Source organism: Hemibagrus wyckioides, linkage group LG04 (genome assembly GCF_019097595.1).
Source record: "Hemibagrus wyckioides isolate EC202008001 linkage group LG04, SWU_Hwy_1.0, whole genome shotgun sequence".
In the NCBI taxonomy this organism is placed as follows: Eukaryota; Metazoa; Chordata; class Actinopteri; order Siluriformes; family Bagridae; genus Hemibagrus; species Hemibagrus wyckioides.
Window position 1 is genome coordinate 16,760,319 of NC_080713.1, and position 20,539 is coordinate 16,780,857.

The 20,539-nt window shown below is 36.5% G+C and overlaps 1 protein-coding gene across 1 annotated transcript in view; it reads right to left on the reverse strand.

The window, feature by feature from the left end:
- Nucleotides 1–16,337, reverse strand: part of hydin (HYDIN axonemal central pair apparatus protein) — a 76,582-nt gene extending 60,245 nt beyond the window's left edge. The window contains exons 1-9 of the mRNA XM_058388292.1: nucleotides 16,119–16,337; nucleotides 15,602–15,758; nucleotides 14,087–14,212; nucleotides 13,608–13,727; nucleotides 12,289–12,423; nucleotides 10,771–10,970; nucleotides 10,542–10,666; nucleotides 4,051–4,252; nucleotides 3,142–3,325 (exon numbers count right to left, since the gene is read on the reverse strand). Coding sequence (XP_058244275.1) covers nucleotides 3,142–3,325; nucleotides 4,051–4,252; nucleotides 10,542–10,666; nucleotides 10,771–10,970; nucleotides 12,289–12,423; nucleotides 13,608–13,727; nucleotides 14,087–14,212; nucleotides 15,602–15,758; nucleotides 16,119–16,207 — 1,338 coding nt within the window. The 5' untranslated portion in view covers nucleotides 16,208–16,337. The remainder of the gene's footprint in view (nucleotides 1–3,141; nucleotides 3,326–4,050; nucleotides 4,253–10,541; nucleotides 10,667–10,770; nucleotides 10,971–12,288; nucleotides 12,424–13,607; nucleotides 13,728–14,086; nucleotides 14,213–15,601; nucleotides 15,759–16,118) is intronic.
- Nucleotides 16,338–20,539: the final 4,202 nt, after the last annotated feature.

A 20,539-nucleotide genomic window follows, 5' to 3' on the forward strand; every position in this document is an offset into this window, starting at 1 on the left:
TACTTTGCAATGACAATCAAGTTGTATCTATCTACCTAGTAGTCTACAAAACTAGATAGCTACAATTAAAGAAACACTGTCTGTCTCCAGTTACAGGTTACGTTGTATTATACCATGTATACTACAACAATAATTTACTGTAGAATCCACTAGGGAATACATCCTATATATTCATAACTATATTGCAAAGACGTTTGCAGACAATGTTGCTCTGTGGTAGTTAAATGTGTTGTATATGTGTTAACTTTTTCAACTGAGGAAATGTTTTCAAACAGACAACAGATGAACACATTCCTCTGCACTTATAGTAAAATGTACAGTAGAAAAGAAAAAGAAAGAAAAGAAAAAGAGCACATCAGACAAAATGCACAGTAAAAAGTAAAATGTAAAATGGTGCTAATTACAGTAATAATGCATAACAGCAAGACTGGTGACAGAGAGGTGTGTTGAACACAAAAGTGAATTTGAACATCTCAATTGGCCTGTCTAGTCACCAGATTTGAATATTATTGAGCCACTTTGGGTTGTTTTGGTGGAGCGAGTCACGAAACACTTTTCTCCACCAGCATCAGGTAGTGAGCTACTCAATGTTCTACAAGAGGTTTAAAATCCCTCTGGCCACTGTGCAGGTCATTCCCGAGGCAAATTGATGCTATATTGGCCTCAAAAGAAGGCCCTAAACCATAGGTGGATTCTACCTATGTGATGTGATTTCTGCATGGTAAATAGCATCCTTCTGCATGGGATGGTATTTCCCATGACCATTTTGCCCAAAAATGTAAAATCACTGGTATACCTCCTGTACCTTTATTTTAATGTCCTAATTTAAGTGTTAAGAATTAGTGGATGGGGGAGATGGGGATCATGTTTCATCAGAGTGCTGATAAACCACTGAGACAGATCTGTATTGATGGATGAGAAAATAAAAAGACAGGTGCAAATCCAAAAACTGTAGCAGACAAAACCATTTACTCACCCAGCTATAACAGACCCACAAAAAACAATCTGGATTCTGCTTTAAAGTGTGATCTTTGTAAGTTTAACCGTGTCATGGTTGACAGATGGGCTGGCTTGAGTATTTCAGAAACTGCTGATGTCCTATTTTTCATACATAACAGACTCTAAAGTTTACTTAGAATGGTATGAAAAGCAAAAATGCATCCTGTGAATAGAGAGTCTGCAGGATGAAACACCTTGTTGGTGAGAGAGATCATGACCAGAGAGGAGAATGACCAGACTGGATTGAGCTGACAGGAAGTCTATCGTAATCCAAATATGCAAAAAAAATACTTTAAATAATTTTTTAAAAATACTGGCAGCTGACATAATTTGCAAATGTTAAAAATGGTTATTTGTTGAATTACAAAGTGATTACTAGCTTAAATAGAGAATTTTGTGTTTAACCATAGTTCTGCTGGGTTCTATCAGCACATGTTCCTGTTTGTTCAAAGTAATTACTGTATTGTGTGTGTGTGTGTGTGTGTGTGTGTGTGTCTGTGTTTGTAAATGCATATGTGCATGCATGTGTATACATGTATGCATTTAAGCAATGTCACAGATTTGTGTTTTCTTTCTATGTAATATATAGCTGTATAGCTATAGCTGTGCATGCATAAGTACATGAAAATGTGTTTGTGTTTGCATTGCATGTGCCTCTGTTTGTCAGTGTATGTGTGTGTGTGTGTGTGTGTGTGTGAGAGAGAGAGAGAGAGAGAGAGAGAGATCTTATGGGCAGTAGATGAACAAGAAAGTGGATCACTGATGATTAATAACAGTTCTTGTTATACCGATCAAAAAAGAAACCTTCTGTAAACATCGTCCAATAGTCCTACTAATCCCATTTTTATAATATCATTATCTGCACATAGAATACATCTATTTCGAAGCTATAAAGTAGAATAAGGCAAACTACTGTGAGTGTGTAAAGTTTAAGTTTGTATGAAAGCAAATTGTGTGCAACATGACAGATTTACTGTAGCAGAAACACTCGGTTAACTCGGAGCAACACAGAACCACAGGACAATAAATACTGCTGTCTCAAAACCTGTGAAAAGGTAGATAATAGCTGCAGTGTTTTAAGCTGCAGTCTTTTGACTGCAACATTTTTTTATGAGGACAAATGAAAAAAAGTGATATATGCAATATACACACCAGATTGCATAACAATAATTAGGTTTTGCTAAAAAGGCAAGCATGCTTGTGTTCTCTCCACACAACAGTATTTGTAGAAATGCAATGATGTACTTGACGTTTAGATCCACATATTTGGGTAGTTGTGATAAACAAAAAATAAAAAAAAACTATTAAGGAACCGTATTTTGTGGAATCTCAGGCTCTGTATATAAAAGGAAAATGTTCATCCAACTCATCAGTACAGGGAGAAGCTCCATTTCCCTGTCAGTTCAGTAAGCTCCCCCTCAGGCATTAGCATTCAGCTGTACTAGCCTAGGCAGCACATGTGCATTTGTTTTAGGGGCATGGCTTTTGGAAAACACTGACAGGAGCTAGATATATTTGTTTAAAGTTTGAATTTCAAAATAGATTCTTCAGCCAACCTCTGCCAAAATCTCTGACTGCAACTTGATTGAATGATGCAGTTAACTTGAGTTAACTTGAATGATTGTATTTAATTGCAGCATAGCTCATACATCTCTTTCTCATACCATTCTCTTGAATGGTATCTCTATCTCTATGGGTAGACTGTTTGTTATTCAAAGCCCTTATTACAGTATTACAGGCCTTAATCACTCTTCATTTGTATTTAATACACAGATACATGGAGTGTATCTGTGGTTAATACATTTTTCTATTTTCTTATATATTTTTTCTGTGTTTTTGAATTATATTGTATATCATCCATTTATTGTTTATCTAAATAAGCCACAACGTATATATGAAATTGTCCATATAAATATAGAAAGGCTATGCAAATAGAAAAGGGAGGTCAGATTTGTTATGTGCATTGGGTCTGTGAAATTGTACAGGGTTAATTAGACACTTCTGATATTAATAAATCTAAAATGTTATTAAATGTATAACATTCAGCATGGTTTCGTTTTCTATTTATTTACTCAGGAGTAAAATCAGTCACTGGTTTTGTGTGTGTGCGTGTGTGTGTATGTGTGTGTGTCCATTAGACACCTGTGGCTCTATGATGATGTGCTGGTCACAGAAAGCCAGGCTGTCCTGACGAAGCTGCTTACGCCTATGCTGGAAGGTGCGTGAGAGCACTGAGAGGCGGTCTCGGAGAGTGTGGTCAGCGCCACACTCTGTTAAAAACTGTTCCATCTCATCATCCTCTTCTTGCTGCAGCTTAGAAAAGACTCTGGATAGAAAATGAGAGGGAGAGAGAGAGAATGTCAGAAAGAGAGAGAGGGTCATATTAAAATACAAAATCATTGATATTCATGACTGTTTCTGAAAGGGAGAGCATCTCATCCTCTTAAGTGGGGCAGCTTTCTGATAGATGTGATTGAAATTTAACAACACAGATGTTTTAAGATAAGCCAATTCACAAACCATGGTTTAACCCTTAAATCTCAGGACCTCTTAGTGGTTCTAGACTTTCATTGCTCACACTTGTAAAAACATGTTTTTCATATCAATATAAATACAGTTAGTGAATAACCAAAAGCACTTATTTAACAATATTTGTTAGGAAGAATCTATACATTTATTGCACCCAGCTGGTGCAGACTTTAAGCTCACCTAGCTACCCTAAAGACTTATAATTACTTTGTTTTGTTTGTTTATGCCTTAGCCTGCTTAATCTTATCTGGATAACATAAACTTACACTTCCTAAGAACTGCTGCTGTAATCATAAAGACTGGCCTATGCAATATTATCATATCAAGCATTATGCATTCTTACTAAACATGTAATACATTTTGTCTTTTCTCTGTATGACTGAATAATGTAATGTACATAATCTACAAAAGCTGCTTTGTTGAACTGAATTATAATCTAGAAATGAAAGGTGTTAACTTAAACTGACAGGAAGGAGTTCTGCAGTTCTGAGAATCTAGGGAATTTAAGCAAACTTATTAGACCTGAGTTTATGCTGTTTCTCCTCCACCTCAGTGGCAAAACTCTTCCACTGGAAATGCACAATGGTGTCACTTCTGTTCAGGATAGCCACTGTGCGCTGGTTGGCCATGGTGATATAAGTCTTTTCCACCCAAAGGGAATTCTTATCCAGCCTCACATTTATATCTGTGGAGGCTCCATACAAATTGATGGAAATGTCTTCTCCTATAAAAGAACAAAAATGGATAACTTCGGTATATTATTCACCTTATGAGGCTGAGAAATAACATCTGTACTTAGCAGACATTGTTTAGGCAAAAAATACAATCAAATGCTTTGATGAGACAACAGATTAACCTGAGGACAAGTGCAGTTTTCAGTTGCTTTCAAATGGAAACCAAGGTGGCAGTGTTGGACTGCTGAGCTGGCACTTAATTATCTATTTAAACAAGTGCTCTCAAGGGGCATGCAGTCACATGACTCCAAAGCAACCAATAGCATTAAAAAAAATGCAATTCAAAACAAGGGCCCAAGTCAGGAGCAGAGTATGTAAATTATTGCAGTATTTTGACTGATTTTTGTTCATTTGGCTACATTCAAAGCAGCAGCTTCATGCTCGACCAGATACCCTGACCTAGCAAAACAATGCCTGAAAACACACTCCCAGCCCAACACACAAAGTGGAGAGTATTCAAATAAAAAAACACAGGGTATGGCTATGTCCTGACATAACAGGTCAAAAGGATTTTTCAAAAATGAGCATTAAAAATGTCTTCTTAGAATCCACCAAAGAGCTTATATAGGGTACATAGTGTTACTGGTTTTGAGGATTTATTTTTTCATATTTTTCTACCTGTAAACTGTATCCTTCAGCAGAGGTCAAGCATTCTAGCACTCACACTCAGAAGCACTTTTACAAAAAACTGCAAGTGAAAGCTTCAAGAACAAACAAGGAATAAAAAATAACTTTTTTTGTTGTACTGTAACATGAGGATCCCACTGTAATTCTGAATAAAATTTTTACTCTGTCCAAATTCTTTTCCAACATGCATGACAAATGATGAGCTCACATCATGATACAGTGCACATTTTTGCTGTTTCATAAATGATTGCAGTAATATGAGTGTTGCATGCATTCTGTAGGGAATACATGTATTTCTCTCATAATGAAATCAATAAGAAATCACCATGGTTCTTTCACATGACTGTATTCTATAGAGGCCTAGACATAAACAGGCAGGTCACCAGAGGCCTTCAAGACAATCACTTGACACTGGGGATAGTTTGGTATCAATTGCAATGTAACTTCACCCTTGTGTGCCTGTTTTTGTGTGCTTTGAAAATAGCTATCCTAACAACATTGGAAAGTTGTTTTGAATGCAGGAAACAGAGCATCTAATTATAAAAATTTGCATAGATGTTATTGTCATTTTTTCTAATGACAAAACTTATCTAATTATCTAACACACAGCAAATAATGACCACATTAAAATAGTCTCATATAAAACCACAGATCCTCATAAAAGGAAGAAACATTTTTGTCTCCAATCTCTTTTGCCACTAATTTTTGTGTTCTCTCTGTCACATCTGTACATTAGTGAGTGAGTGTAGCTTTGTTAGGATCACAGTAACATACAGTGAGGGAAAAAATTATTTGATCCCCTGCTGATTTTGTACGTTTGCCCACTGACAAAGAAATGATCAGTCTGTAATTTTAATGGTAGGTGTATTTGAACAGTGAGAGGCAGAATAACAACAAAAAAAATCCAGAAAAACGCATTTCAGAAAAGTTCTACATTGATTTGCATTTTAATGAGTGAAATAAGTATTTGATCCCCTATCAATCATAAAGATTTCTGGCTCCCAGGTGTCTTTTATACAGGTAAGGAGCTGAGATTACAGTAGGAGCACTCTCGGGGAGTGCTCTTAATCTCAGCTCCTTAACTGTATGAAAGACACCTGTCCACAGAAGGAAGCAATCAATCAGATTCCAAACTCTCCATCATGGCCATGACCAAGGAGCTGTCCATGGATGTCAGGGACAAGATTGTAGACCTACACAAGGCTGGAATGAGCTACAAGACCATCGCCAAGCAGCTTGGTGAGAAGGTGACAACAGTTGGTGCGATTATTCCCAAATGGAAGAAACACAAAAGGACTGTCAATCTTCCTCGGTCTGGGGCTCCATGCAAGATCTCACCTCATGGAGTTTCAATGATCATGAGAACGGCAAGGAATCAGCCCAGAATTACACTGGAGGATTTTGTCAATGATCTCAAGGCAGCTGGGACCATAGTCACCAAGAAAACAATAGGTAACACACTATGCCGTGAAAGACTGAAATCCAGTAGCGCCCGCAAGGTCCCCCTACTAAAGAAAGCACATGTACAGGCTCATCTGAAGTTTGCCAGTGAACATCTGAATGATTCAGAGGAGAACTGGGTGAAAGTGTTGTGGTCAAATGAGACCAAAATCCAGCTCTTTGGCATCAACTCAACTCGCCGTGTTTGGAGGAGGAGGAATGCTGCCTGTGACCCCAAGTACACCATCCCCAGGTGACAGGACAACTGCACCGCATCAAAGGGACGATGGACGGGGCCATGTACCGTTAAATCTTGGATGAGAACCTCCTTCCCTCAGCCAGGGCATTGAAAATAGGTCGTGGATGGATATTCCAGCCTGACAATAACCCAAAACACACGGCCAAGGCAACAAAGGAGTGGTTCAAAAAGAAGCACATTAAGGTCCTGTAGTGGCCTAGCCAGTCTCCAGACGTTAATCCCATAGAAAATCTGTGGAGGGAGCTGAAGGGTCAGCCACAAAACCTTAATGACTTGGAGAGGATCTGCAAAGAGGAGTGGGTCCAAATTCCTTGAGATGTGAGATGTGTGCAAACCTGGTGGCCAACTACAAGAAATGTCTGACGTCTGTGATTGCCAACAAGGGTTTGCCACCAAGTACTAAGTCATGTTTTGCAAAGGGGTCAAATACTTATTTCACTCAATAAAATGCAAATCAATGTATAACTTTTTTGAAATGTGTTTTTCTGGATTTTTTTTGTTGTTATTCTGTCTCTCACTATTCAGATAAACCTACCATTAAAATTACAGACTGATCATTTCTTTGTCAGTGGGCAAACGTACAAAATCAGCAGGGGATCAAATATTTTTTTCCCTCACTGTAATATGTTCTGTACTGCTCTTATTGCAGCATGTCTGCTAATATCTAGACAGACCATATTTTAGCAGAGCAGGAACAAAAAGAGCTTGCACATCTGTTTTGCTCCAAGCAAATTTATTAGCAGTGATGTTCATCTGCTAAGACAGAGGCAGATGTTTTGAAGAAAAAAGACTTTAAAAAAATCATTGACACTTTCTGTACTCTGAGAGCAAACACAGGCAAATAAGAGACAGTGCGTGCACACAGACACAGAGACACACACACCCACCCACACACACACACATACACACACACACACACACACACACACTTCCACTGACATAATTATTAATGCAGCTAATTAAACTTATTCTATGCCGAAACTTTAACCTCACACTAACCTCTACCTCAGTAACAAAATGAAACCTTTGGTTCTTTATATGTGAGTTTTTATCACGGGGACCAACTAAATATATAAGCAAGGTCAAAGCTGTCAGATATGGTGACCTTCATTGTACAGGTATCCCATCCAGGGTGTGTTCCTGCCTCACAACCAGTGTTCCTGGAATAAACGGGATCCAACATTTTTAAAAAATGTTTTAAAAATTAGTGGATGACTGCTGGCCTAATCTTTTGAAATGATTTAATCATTAGTGAAAAATGTATCCAAATATACCATATATTTATGGTTCTTATCTGTTTGAAAGTAATGGGAAACACCCATAAATGGTTGCGAAGCTCAGGTGTCTACAAAAAACTTTTGAACATGTGGTAAATAAGTGTGAAAAAGCTCCACTTCAGGAAATGGGTAAATGGAAAAAATGGACCTGGTATTCTTAAAAATTGACATTCTCTACACAGAAAGGTGGATATTTAAAAACTGTGGACTTTGCATTGCAGAAAGTCAAACCATGTGTATGTTCTGAGTCTAAAGTACATGTAGCAGTAACACTACCTATTGTATAGTGACCTATTATTCTGACAGAAAATTAACCTAGTTACTGTTTTCAACTGCGAGTCTGTTCAAATAGCCCATACAGAATTTCTAACTAGCTAGAACATGATAAATATAAAACACTTGTTATTGCTTATAAGCAATAACTATGTGGGCTGCTTTGTTCCGTTCTATATCTCTTCACTGACACTAATTCACCAGACTAAGGAGCCAATAAGAACACTTTCAGAGTCAACTTTGGACACCAATTCAATGAAACTATAATCTCTCATATATTTAGAGTTGAGTGAGCAAAGTGAGCTAATGCTCAAATAGCACAGAAATCTACTATCAAAAAAGGATTACTGAAACAACACAGAGCATTAAATATCCCAAAGACTGCATAAGATATCGAAGTAAGCAGAGCTGGGTAAAAGAAAGAAATTACAATTATATATTGCTTATATATTTATTGCTTATATATTGCTTACCTCACAATTATGTACAGAGATGTACAGTATGTACCAACAAACTTTTGGTGCTAATCAGTTTTTCTGGTTTTGAACACTGCAGCACCTCAAAAAGAGTAGGAAGTCCTTTATTGTGTATGTGGTAGTGATCCTGCTTGCTAAGCTTTAGAGAAGATGACATTATGGTAATAACCCTATGACCCATGTTTTTCTTTTTCTTTTTTTGTGACTATGCAGCTGTTTACTTTCATTAGTTATCGCTGTCTAAGTCTTGACATTTATCCACAACTGAGGCGCCAGGAGCTCCCTTGGCCATCTCACCCTCAGACACTGTAATGAGATTTCACTACCTAGTGTTCAGTAATGCCCCAGACCTAATTCATAATTGAAAAACTTCACAGAATGAGATATGCATGTTACTTTGAATACAATAAACTATTTGTCACAGTGAACTTGGAAACATGTGTTTATTTATAGAATAACTTTGGAAAAATATATTACACTGTTATTGAGACTATTGAGTGGTAAGAAGAAGAGGGACGGGTTGCTGAAATTTCCCTTAACTGGTGCTGGCATGAAGAGCAATGGTGCATAAAGAGACATGATGCATCTCTGTTTCTCATACATATTTCACTGCAGTAAGCCAGCAGATAAAAAAAATAATGCAGTCTGTGAAGTCTGTTAAGATCCATACAGAAATGTACAGTGGTTCAACTATCTCATCCCTGGCCATGCTAGACAGAGCACAGACAGTCTCTAAAACAGCTGGAAATTAGCAATTAAGAAGACATAGCTTTCAGAAAGACTGCAAATTCATACTCTTTACTGAAGAGAATGTTCTCACTGCAGAGTTGTTAAGCTGTGGAATCCATATAAGACATTAGTTGTTTATGAAGCTGAGTAATCTGTACTTGCTATATCCTAGTGGCTATGGTGTGACCTCATACAATACTGTTTACAAGCAATGCAATTACAAATCCAATCAAACAGCCCAGCCTATTTACTGTTTTTATCTTATTTATTACTCTTGTATACTATAAAAGAGCAGACAAAAGTAATGAGTGCAAATAAAGGATGTTACGTTTGAATTTACTGTGTTATATATCTAAATTCAGTGGACAGATCCAGCTGTGCCCTATGTGACTGGGAAGCCATGAAATGGCAGCTTACTGTCAAAAACAAAATCGGGAGCTATTGTAAGGTGTTAAATTAAAAATGATACTACCCTAATGGGCTCAAAGTGGTAATTTTAGAAATGTATGTATTATGAAATGTTAATAGCTTTAGCCTTCAGAAGACCTGTGGGTTAATGCACTGAGACAGCTCAGCCACATTCAGCAGAGAATATGCATACACACACACACACACACACACACACACACACCGTTAAGGTTTTGCAAATGTATGCACAACCACAGAACTCCTTATTCTTATTTAAACTAATCATAAACAGTGAAATTGCCCATCAGCTAAATCTTAGCAACTTTTTTAAACCACAAAGTAAACCATAAAGGTCACCTTTTAATGAATAAACCTAGCATATCAGAAATGCTAACATCACTGTGACAGAAAACATTAGAAAGAAACACAACATGAAAATGTTCTCTTTGAATAGTTTTTCTTTTCATTAAGCAAGAGCACTAAAAACAATCAGGTATTTGCATAATAGTAAATCATATAACAGCAAAAAGCCCTGAAACATCAAGAAACATGCTCTGTTTCTTTAACCTGGCTGCAGATGTGATTCAATGTGTTTTACCATATTAGCTAAAGGGGTAGGTAATTCCATGATGCCTTTAATTCCTTGGTGCCAATCAAAAACAGATAAATCCTTTCAGTTCTACTTCATTTAATTAGGTTAGATGGTTCCACGATAGAACTTGTGTAATTATGCTGTTTATATGCACTGGAGTGGAGCAGCATTATAAGCACTACAGTACAAATACTGAACCTGTGTGGTAGTGGAGAAGCAGTAGTTGGTTGTGGTCTCCTCTAGTTCTGGGTAGAAAATCAACAGTCACCTGCATGCTCTCACCAACGCTAAGGGCTGCTACTGAAGGTTCTACAGAAAATGGGCTATGGGGAGAAGAACATAAATACTCAGTAAATAAACACAATAGTATATGAATATAAAAAGCACTGTGAAAAAACTATTTTGCTTTTCTACAGTGTGTGCTTACTTTTGTGTGCTGAGCTGAAATTTGGCCTCGCCTTTTCCAATATTGCGTACTAGGAGGGTTTTCTGAGATAAACATTTCACAGGACACAGAGAAAAGTGCAGCTCATCTGGAAAGTCCAGGATGGCACGTGGCCCTATTGCCCGGATGGGCACTTCAAACTTCTCCCTCTCAGTCACAAAAATTACTTGGTGTCTATAGTCCTATTGAAAAGACCAAACATGGAAATGGAAATCTAAGTTACATGAGTTTGTTATAATGTGAGTATAATATGACACCAAAACACCAGCAAATGACATACGGTTGAATTACATAAGCTTGTTTACAAGATGAACAGGACAAATATACAGTGCAGTTTTCAAATATACAGTGCATCATACAGAAGATTCAGTGTAATTTAATTATTCGTGTCCTTATTATACCCTGATTTATAACACAATATTGAGTCTTTCTCTTAAGGCTACAAAATTGCATAATCTCATAATCATTTAAATTTTATTGCACATGTCCAGATATTAATTTCAAGTTAAACTTAAACCCGGCCTCCTCTGAAAGATAGCTTTGTGAAGACTGTACTCTGTAGGTTCATATGCCATAATTGACTCTTGCTCTGAAATTGACTGGCATCCCATCCAAGGTACCAAGTGTTCCTAGGATAAGCTACAACAACAATAGACAATAGACTCACCTATGGAGCATTGCTTTAGTGTTCTTTGTGGCTATGCTTTCAGAAGATTTTAGATATTTTCTTTCCAACCAAATCACATTCCAAGTGATGCATATTTCAACTAATTCAAAACTAAGCTCTATATTTTCGGGGTGCTTTCGCACTATAGGAAAAAAAAACATTATACCCCTTGGCTCCTTCTGATATCTCTGAGCACTGCAAACTATTAGTCATCAATATGAGCCCAGGATGTTTCCTGTTGGTAAGTGAGCAGTGTTGAAGATTCAGTGATTAGGTTACAGTGTCTGACTCTGGGAGGACTCGGTCTGGAGTGTGACTATGCTACAATCAGTATTAATGTGCCGACATAGAAAAGCAGATTAGTCACCTATACAACACACTGCAGAAAGGCAACTAATGGGAAGAGAGTGGGTGGTAGAAGAATCAGAATTACACATAGGCCCTCTGCAGGAACCTCTTGAACAAATTTTGACTTTAAGCCATAATAAAAAATGCAATGCAACCCTTCTTATTGATCATCCTCTGCAAACAGACAGAATCACCAAGGCACCAAGAGTGCCAAGTTGCTTCTTTATCAGGTCTCATGACAATTACCCTCTTTAACTGGACATGTATACTGGAATACAGAATAATACAAATTCCATTTCTTTAGGTTTAGTATTTTCATGAGTTCCACTGTGATACATACACAAAATTGAGCAGTGAATTTGACTAGCAAGCAGCAAAATTAGCAATACATTTAAAGATCATGTTTGTGATTAAATGCCTTCCTACAAGGAGTATTTAAAACCAGGCTTCCTCTAGACCTAATTATAAAGGTGTGTTAAGTGTACCTTATTCTCCTGTGGAGTGAATAGAACTGTAAAAGTGGACGCCATGCCCGGGGCCACTTTGCTGCATACATCTACTGGGCTCACCACTTTGAAATAAAGGGAGTCATCTTCAACCACCTTCACAAGGCGAGGGATCTACAAGTTGCAGGAGAACCCACAATGAGATGAGATATGCCATTTGCAATGAAATTATATTATTAATTTGGCATTTTCAGCCCCAGTCCTTAAGACCTGTACAGTTTACATCAAACTGAACAAGATTAGCCGGAAGGGTAAAAGTTCTGGAGTAGTGGTCAAAATGTTGTCAGTTGAAACCCCATGACTGCCAACACTAGCAATGAGCCACTGTTAGATCTTAAGCTTGGAATATCAAGGTATATGTTTTATTTACATTGGATGTATTTGCTGTCTGCTTACTCAAATATGTTATGGCCATGTTTACCTGTGTCGCATTCGTGTGAAAATTTTCTTTTTAGTTAGTAAGATAATATCAGAGACTGATCATTCAGCAAATTTAATTTAATTTAATGTTTTTTTTTTCTAGTTTAGAGTGCATCAATGGAACAGACAGTAAGAAAAATTCTTGGGATCAAAGGCTGTAGCTACCTGCATGTTTTCTACAGATATATGTCTAAACATATGACGGAATCAGAGCCAGAATACATTTATAAATAAGGACATGCTAGTGTTTTAGTCTGCAAATGTACAAGGCAGACCATCTAACACAAGCATACAACACAATGAGTGAGGGCTTTAAATTTGTTATGAACCTCAGTGTTGTATAGTAAATAGTGTCTAAGGTGTGTAAACACTGAGAAGATGCATTCATATATATCACATCATCATAGTCCAGCACAGACAAAAAGTTGCTGCAATTTCTGTAAGCTGCAGGTGCACTGTGGAGTAATTCAGTTTAATATATGAAGCCTTTTGAAATGTTTGAAATGTAAAGAGACATACAAAGATCTTCAAGGTACATTACATTAATGCTTCTAATAATTTATTTCCTTTGTAAATGAGTGCAGTCAGTCTGGGGTATGTATGTACCACCATACACCATATGTATATACTGTATATACATGTGCAGACCAACTTACACTGAATATTTCTGGTCCTGACTTTCAGTGGCTTTCAGCAGAACAATACCTTCTTACCTGCTAATAAAGCTTTCCCTGGGTTTTACAAGAAATTATGAGTTCTAAATTCTTGGCATTTTAAAGGCATGTTATGTTATACCTGTTAAACCATTTATGTGAATGCAGACTGCATTCACACAATAATGTATTTATATTCAGACACTGAGCCCATGTTGAAGTTACCTTGTCATTATTGCGTAACACCAGCGGCACTTCATACACCTCAGAGGGCAGATAGTTCTGGAACACAATCTCAGATGGGTATGGCTGGAAAAAAGGCTGGTCTACATCTACAGCAGAAAACTGGGAACAAAACAGAACAGAAAGCCCCTTAGGTTAGAAATTTGAGCAACAAAAGGTCATTTTTCTAAGACCTCCATTTCTACACACCATCCCCCTTGATATGACTTATTGACATCAATTATATACAAAGTGAAAAAAAGGAATAGAAAGAGAAAGTGGTACTCATTGGTATGATGTATTTATGCAACCTGCACATTTTAGTCCTGCATAAATACCACACAGTCAATATTCCATTCAAAACATCCAGTACAGCCAAAGGTTTCTGTCTATTTAATGTAAAATTACAACCAAGTCCCACAATAAGAAGACAGAATGGTTGAAATATTTAGTTTACTAGTCAGGTTTTACTAGTGATTTACCTTGTGATGTGTGGTCTCACTCATGTCTAAAAGCTCCAGAATGCGAGGTGGATACATCTTATATGTGGTAGTTAATCTCTCCTCCGTCGTCTGAGACATTTCATGTGCATATGCAGATGGAGATAGCTATAATGACATAAGCCACCATGAGTTCCTTCATGAACATAGAACACTGATTTATGTTGGTAATATTTTGAACAGTACCTATTTGGAGGTGCATCAGGGCAAACATTAGCTGTGCAGTAACATCAATCAAAAATACTATGGAATGTTATATTCCAGGTCATACACACATGTGGGGTACATTGTTTGATTACTGCAGAGTGTACATATTATTCTGCACACTAGAACTGGAATATTTGCTGCAAAAATTAATTGTTGCACAAATCAGACATAAATTGATTATGAAAAAATGGATATATGGTGCCATTTTGTTAAAAAGTTTTAAGTTATACAATATGTATTTTTCAAACATTGGGCCTCATTGGGACAAAATATTTTCCACCAGGTTTATAAAGGTTTCAGAAAGGCTGAATTTGTTTGTACTTGGGTGCGTATGTTAATCACCTGTAACATGCAAAGCAGTCCATTTGCCTAAAGTAACGCCCACAAAACCTAAAGGTTCAAGTGCAAAGACAGCTGGGAGCACAAAATTAAGGATGAGGGAAAAACTATAAAAGAAAAGTTGAAAATTTTTGGACTCACAATGCCAATGATAATATTGAATATTATATTATATAAATAATATTAAGTGAGCACTACATTCTCTGCCAGCTGTGGCATTTGTTTATTGTTTATGGATATGCACAGACAGACTGGCTCATCCTGTTTACACAACAACTTTTCTTTTGTCTTAATTTATGGCTTTGGGTTGGCCTGTTTTCTTTATTTTATTATATTATTATTATTTTCACAATTTTTTCTGGTACAAGTGAGCAAGCATGAAAATGTGTTTTAGATAGAGACTGTGAAGTTATTTGACAGTGTATTATATACATATATATATATGTGTATATATATATATATATATATATATATATATATATATATATATAGATAGATAGATAGATAGATAGATAGATAGATAGATAGATAGATAGATAGATAGATAGATAGATATCAAGTCAATGTTTACATTAGTTAGACTTCTTATGCATTACACACAATTTGGAGTAGGAGCAGGACATGAATTTTTCATGAATTTTTCATTTGTTTCACTCAATTTACAAATAAATCCATTATTATCCAGCTTGATAAAGGAGACTTTTCATGTTATAAAGGCAACAGAAACTAATAACAGCTATTTATTTAAGCTTAAAAAGAGAAAATTAAGTATGATCATGTGGAATTTGTTTGTGTGTGTAGGCACACATTTACCTTTTTATGGAGGCCATACCTATGTGCTCAATTTTTATTCATTAAAAAAAGAGAGAGAAAAAGCACCCTGTTTTTTTTTTTTAATTTATTTTTTATTTGGGTTTGTTTATACTCAGACCCACATAATTTCTTATTCACCTTTCTATCTTTCTCTTCTCTTTTTACCAGCTTGGGATTTCTTGGTGCTACTACTTTAGTCTTGACTCCTTCTGGCATCTTCAGAGGCAAGGTTTGCAAAGCTGAGCTCGAAACTGGAATTTTAGAGGTGAGCATCGTGAAATCACCTGACCTTGACCTGTAGTTGGACATGCAGACAGACAGATAGTTAATGGCATTTTTCTGTATTTATCAAGCAACTAATAAACCAAATAAACATAATAAATGCATGAATGAATGAATGAATGAATGAATGAACACAAACAAACAAACAAACAAACAAACAAATAAATAAATAAATAAATAAATAAATAAGCGAGTACAGAGTAACGAGCTTGCTAGCTAATATAACTATGACCGCTCATATCTGTCAACACCTCACGATCACGTAAGTAATGCTAATATTTCTCATATTTTTTGGTTGTTTGTTTTTACTGTTATTTGAATAAAATATATACACCAGAAACAGAATATACGTGTTTTAAAATAAATTACTTACGAGCAACCCGTATTCAACATGCACACGTTTCTCACAACACTCTTAGCTTGATGGTTGCCATGACAGCAAGTCCTTTCGCGTTCCAACATCGAGCCATCTGATTCGCTGAAGTCTGCAGTGGCCTGCGCTGATTGGATAACAGGCTGCTCTTGTGACAAAGGGCGAGGCGCGTGCAGTAGTGCCGAGTCCCTGTCTTAGCAACACAGCAACATAACACACTGAGCGGGAGGGAGGGAGGGAGGGGTGATGGTCTTGCGCATGCGTAAAATGATGCGAAGATTTGCAAAAGTCCATTTAAATCGTAAAAAAATATATGTTCATGTTTTTAAAGCACGTTTCTATGGTATAATCACTTATAACAGGAGAAAAACACAAGAATTTTGAACTTGAAATTTCATAATAAGTCCAGAGGTGCCTTTTCAGAATTTTTTTTTTGACTCAAAGTTTTAACTATAAAAAAAAAAATGTACGGTCCCTTTTAGTATATTCTTATTCTTATAACACATACTATTTAAATATGTAACCTTTTTAAACATGAGGGTTTCTATTCAAATGTGTTCAATATTTAACATGTATGCAATGATATTTTGGGTATTTTTTACTGACACAATTTAGTAAAATTATCAAGTTAACAGTATCACATTATCATCTAGTGCTGCTAATATTATGAACAGCAGCTACGCTAATTCTGTTCCATTGTTTCCCTTCTTCTACCCATACCGAGGCATACAGTGACTGTGCCGGCTCCAGTGGCATCCGGAGATGGACCAGCTCCAGCCGGGTTCTGCTTTGTGAGGATTGGGGTACTCAAAGCAACGCTGTCAACCTTACATGGACGACAACAACCTCCTTATTAATTTACATAATATTCTACACATGCTGTATCGGCATCACACAATTGATTACACATAAATGCACAATATAATCACACTCTGTCACCCAAATGAGGATGGGTTCCCTTTTGAGTCTGGTTCCTCTCAAGGTTTCTTCCTCATACCATCTAAGGGAGTTTTTCCTTGCCACAGTCGCCTCAGTCACCTCAGGCTTGCTCACCTGGGATAACATCTAGGACTGTTTGTCTGTTTATATGTTTGTTGTTTTCTTATGTTGTTTTTTATGTAAAGCTGCTTTGAGACAATGCTCTTTGTTAAAAGCGCTATACAAATAAAATTGAACTGAATTAAATTGAATTGAACATTACAGGCCTTTTGAGTTACTGAGATTTGAAGTTAACCCACTTAAATTCATGTGGCTTGTCAAAGAACTAAATAATAATAATAATAATAATAATAATAATAATAATAATAATAATTGTAGTGGTAGTAGGCTGTAATTTCCCCAACTGTAAAACAATTTTAAAATGAAGGACCTATTGTCTATGCCTCAGAGACCTCTGTGAGTCCCAGGACCCCATTTTGAAATCTATGGTTGCACCAGCATTGGGGAGTTGCCTATAGCAGAAGGTACAGGAGTATTAGTGTAGCCATTGGTAGACTCTGCAATAGTTATTTCTGTGGGGCAGTGAGATTAATCAACACCCTGCTTCTCACCTGGGCTTAGTCAAAAGCCATAACCCACTCTGACTCATCACACTTTACAAAGTTGCATCAGATACAGCTGCATAGGGAACACTTTACCTATTACAGCTATACTCATTACTGCTACATCACCAAATAGTTTCCACTATATAACCCATGTTCTGTTTATTTATTGTCCTGGGTATTTATTGTCCTGCACTCATTTCACATTGTTGTGTATTTGCACTTTATGTAGTCTTGTAGTTCTGCTATGTGTTGCACTATGGTCCTAGAGAAACCAAATATCATTCCCAAATATCCAACTATATAGTGGACAATAAAAACGCATTTGACTTGATTAAACTGTAGGCTGGTAACTTACTCAAGACATTTAACAAGTCATTTGTTTACATGTCCTTTTATTTATATCATGCAGCCACTGCTACATTTATGATACATACCCACTAATATTAATACTGTAGTACCCCCAGTTGCTCTCAGAACAGACTCAATCCTTTGTGGCAAGGATTCCACAAGGTGTTGGAAACATTCCTTTGAGATTCTGCTCCATGTTGACATGATTGCGTCACATAAGTGCTACAGATGTGTCAGCTGCACATTCATGCCATGAATCTGCTGTTCTAGCACATCCCAAAGGTGCTTTGTTGTATTCAGATCTAGTGACTAGGGAGGCCACTCATCTCATTATATAATAAACTCATTGTCATGTTCATGGAACTAGTTTGTTAAATGATGATTGGCTCCAGGCATCACTGTAAATTACATTAAACTGTATAATTGTTAACAGCCTTTGGGAGTTTGAACAAAACAATTAGTATATGACTTATGATTTAAAGACAATGTAACAATATGCAGCCAGTAGGTTGTTTGTGGTAAACCTCTGTAGTTCTTTTTGCACTATTTATGGTTTATGGTGTGTATGAAGCACATGTGTCTTCTGTTTTTGTTGTTGTTTATTACTTTTTTGTTTTATTTCCAGTTTAGATGATAAAACTATTATATGGTCCTATTTTATGGTAGTGATCAGATCTGTTTGGACTTTATGTTTAGAAAGTAAATAATAAAATGCACAAAGCACAAATAGCTTTTTACCCAAAACCAATTTGGCTAAGGAATTGGTAAATGAATGATGATCAGTGAAGCAAAAATGATATGATATGATTCATTATTCAGATTACATTTTCAATCAAAATCTTAAGCTTTTTTAATATTCATATTTCAAACTGAATGCAATGAATAGTTTGTTGTTCTTTATTGGTTAAAAATATAATGTTTTCTCTTTCTCTTTAATATTGTTCTTATTTGGTTTATGAATTAACATATAAAATATAGCTCTGAATATATAGCATGATTTTCATACATATTTATGATTAAAAAAGAACAAGGCAGTACAGTGGCACAATGGATAGCATTAATGCCTAACAGCACCAGAGTCTGGGGTTCAATCCTAAGCTCAAGTCAGTGAAGCACTTCACCACACACATTCTTCCTGCGCTATTGTAGGTTTCCTCCAGGTTCTCCAGCTTTCCTCCAATTGCAAAAAGCAGGCAGGTAGTGTGGATTGGCTATGCTAAATTGCACCTAAGTGTGTGTGCATGCACGGTGTCATGGGATTGGCTGGTGTACCGTCTGAGATGAATTCTCCCACCTCACACCCATTGTTCCCAGAGTAGGTTTTGGATTCATGGTGAGCCTAACCTGGATAAATCAGTTACTGAGAATAAGTGATGAATGATGGAGAAAATATAAAGTGATTTAACTAGTTTCCTCTCTAGATAGTGAATGGTGTATGGTTTATAATGGAAACTATTAGATTTGTTGTTTTAGCAATGGTATAATGACCATATATAATTATTTCTCAGTGTCTCTATTAGAATACCACCAGAGAATAGAGGAAATTTGTATGCAGCACTAAGAAACAGGAGAAAATTTTCAGAAAAATCAGCTTCTATAACATAAAGTAGGAAGTATTTAGTGTGAAATACCCTTGAAATAGCAGGGACCTTAAACCTAAATGGAATGGAACTGCTAACACTTGTATTTGTCCTACAATCTCATATCAAAATAACTGCTGTGAAAAAGGTCTATTACACTAGGTTTGTGTAAGACATACTTTAGCATTAAATACACATGTTGTATGAGTTTTGTTCATCGGACGTTTGCTAACAAGATTAACTTTCAATTACATAATTCAATTCAAAATGCCAAAGATCACAGAATTTGACAGAAAAAAAATCACAAATTTCCATCAGCAAGGCCACTCTCAAGGCAAAATCAGCAAACAAACTGGATATCCAAAATGTGGTCTTCAAACTGTTATAAAGAAATTTGAAGAATCAGGAGAGGTCAAAGACAAAAAAAAAAAGACTGTCCAAGAAAACTTAAAAAATCTGATGAGAAGTTTCTCAGAGTTTCTTTTTTTTGAGAGATCAGAGGAAGTCCAGCAAGAACCTGGCTCTACAGTTGACCCTTTTACAATCCAAAGAAAATTGATCAGGAATGGTCTGTGTGGAAGAGGAGCAGCCATGAACCCACTTTTTTGGAAGGGGAACGGGGGAAATGCTGAGATATGCTAAAACCCATAAAGAATGAGTTCATGAGGAATGAAATCAGTGGAAAAGAGTATTGTAGAGTTTTTGAGTTGGAGAGAGATGGAGAAATGGGTGCTTGCGGCCTTTGTTGGTACACGGTGGAGGGTCTGTCCTGGTTTTGGGCTGCATTTCTGCCAGTGGTGTTGGTGATATTGTCCAAATTATATTTGGAGACAAAAACTTCTGATAAAACACTGACAGTCATGCCTCCACAGAGGCCAGACCTGAATAATATATTCCAGTATGGGATCTCATGGAAAGAGAAAAATATAAAACACAGCCTAAATCTAAC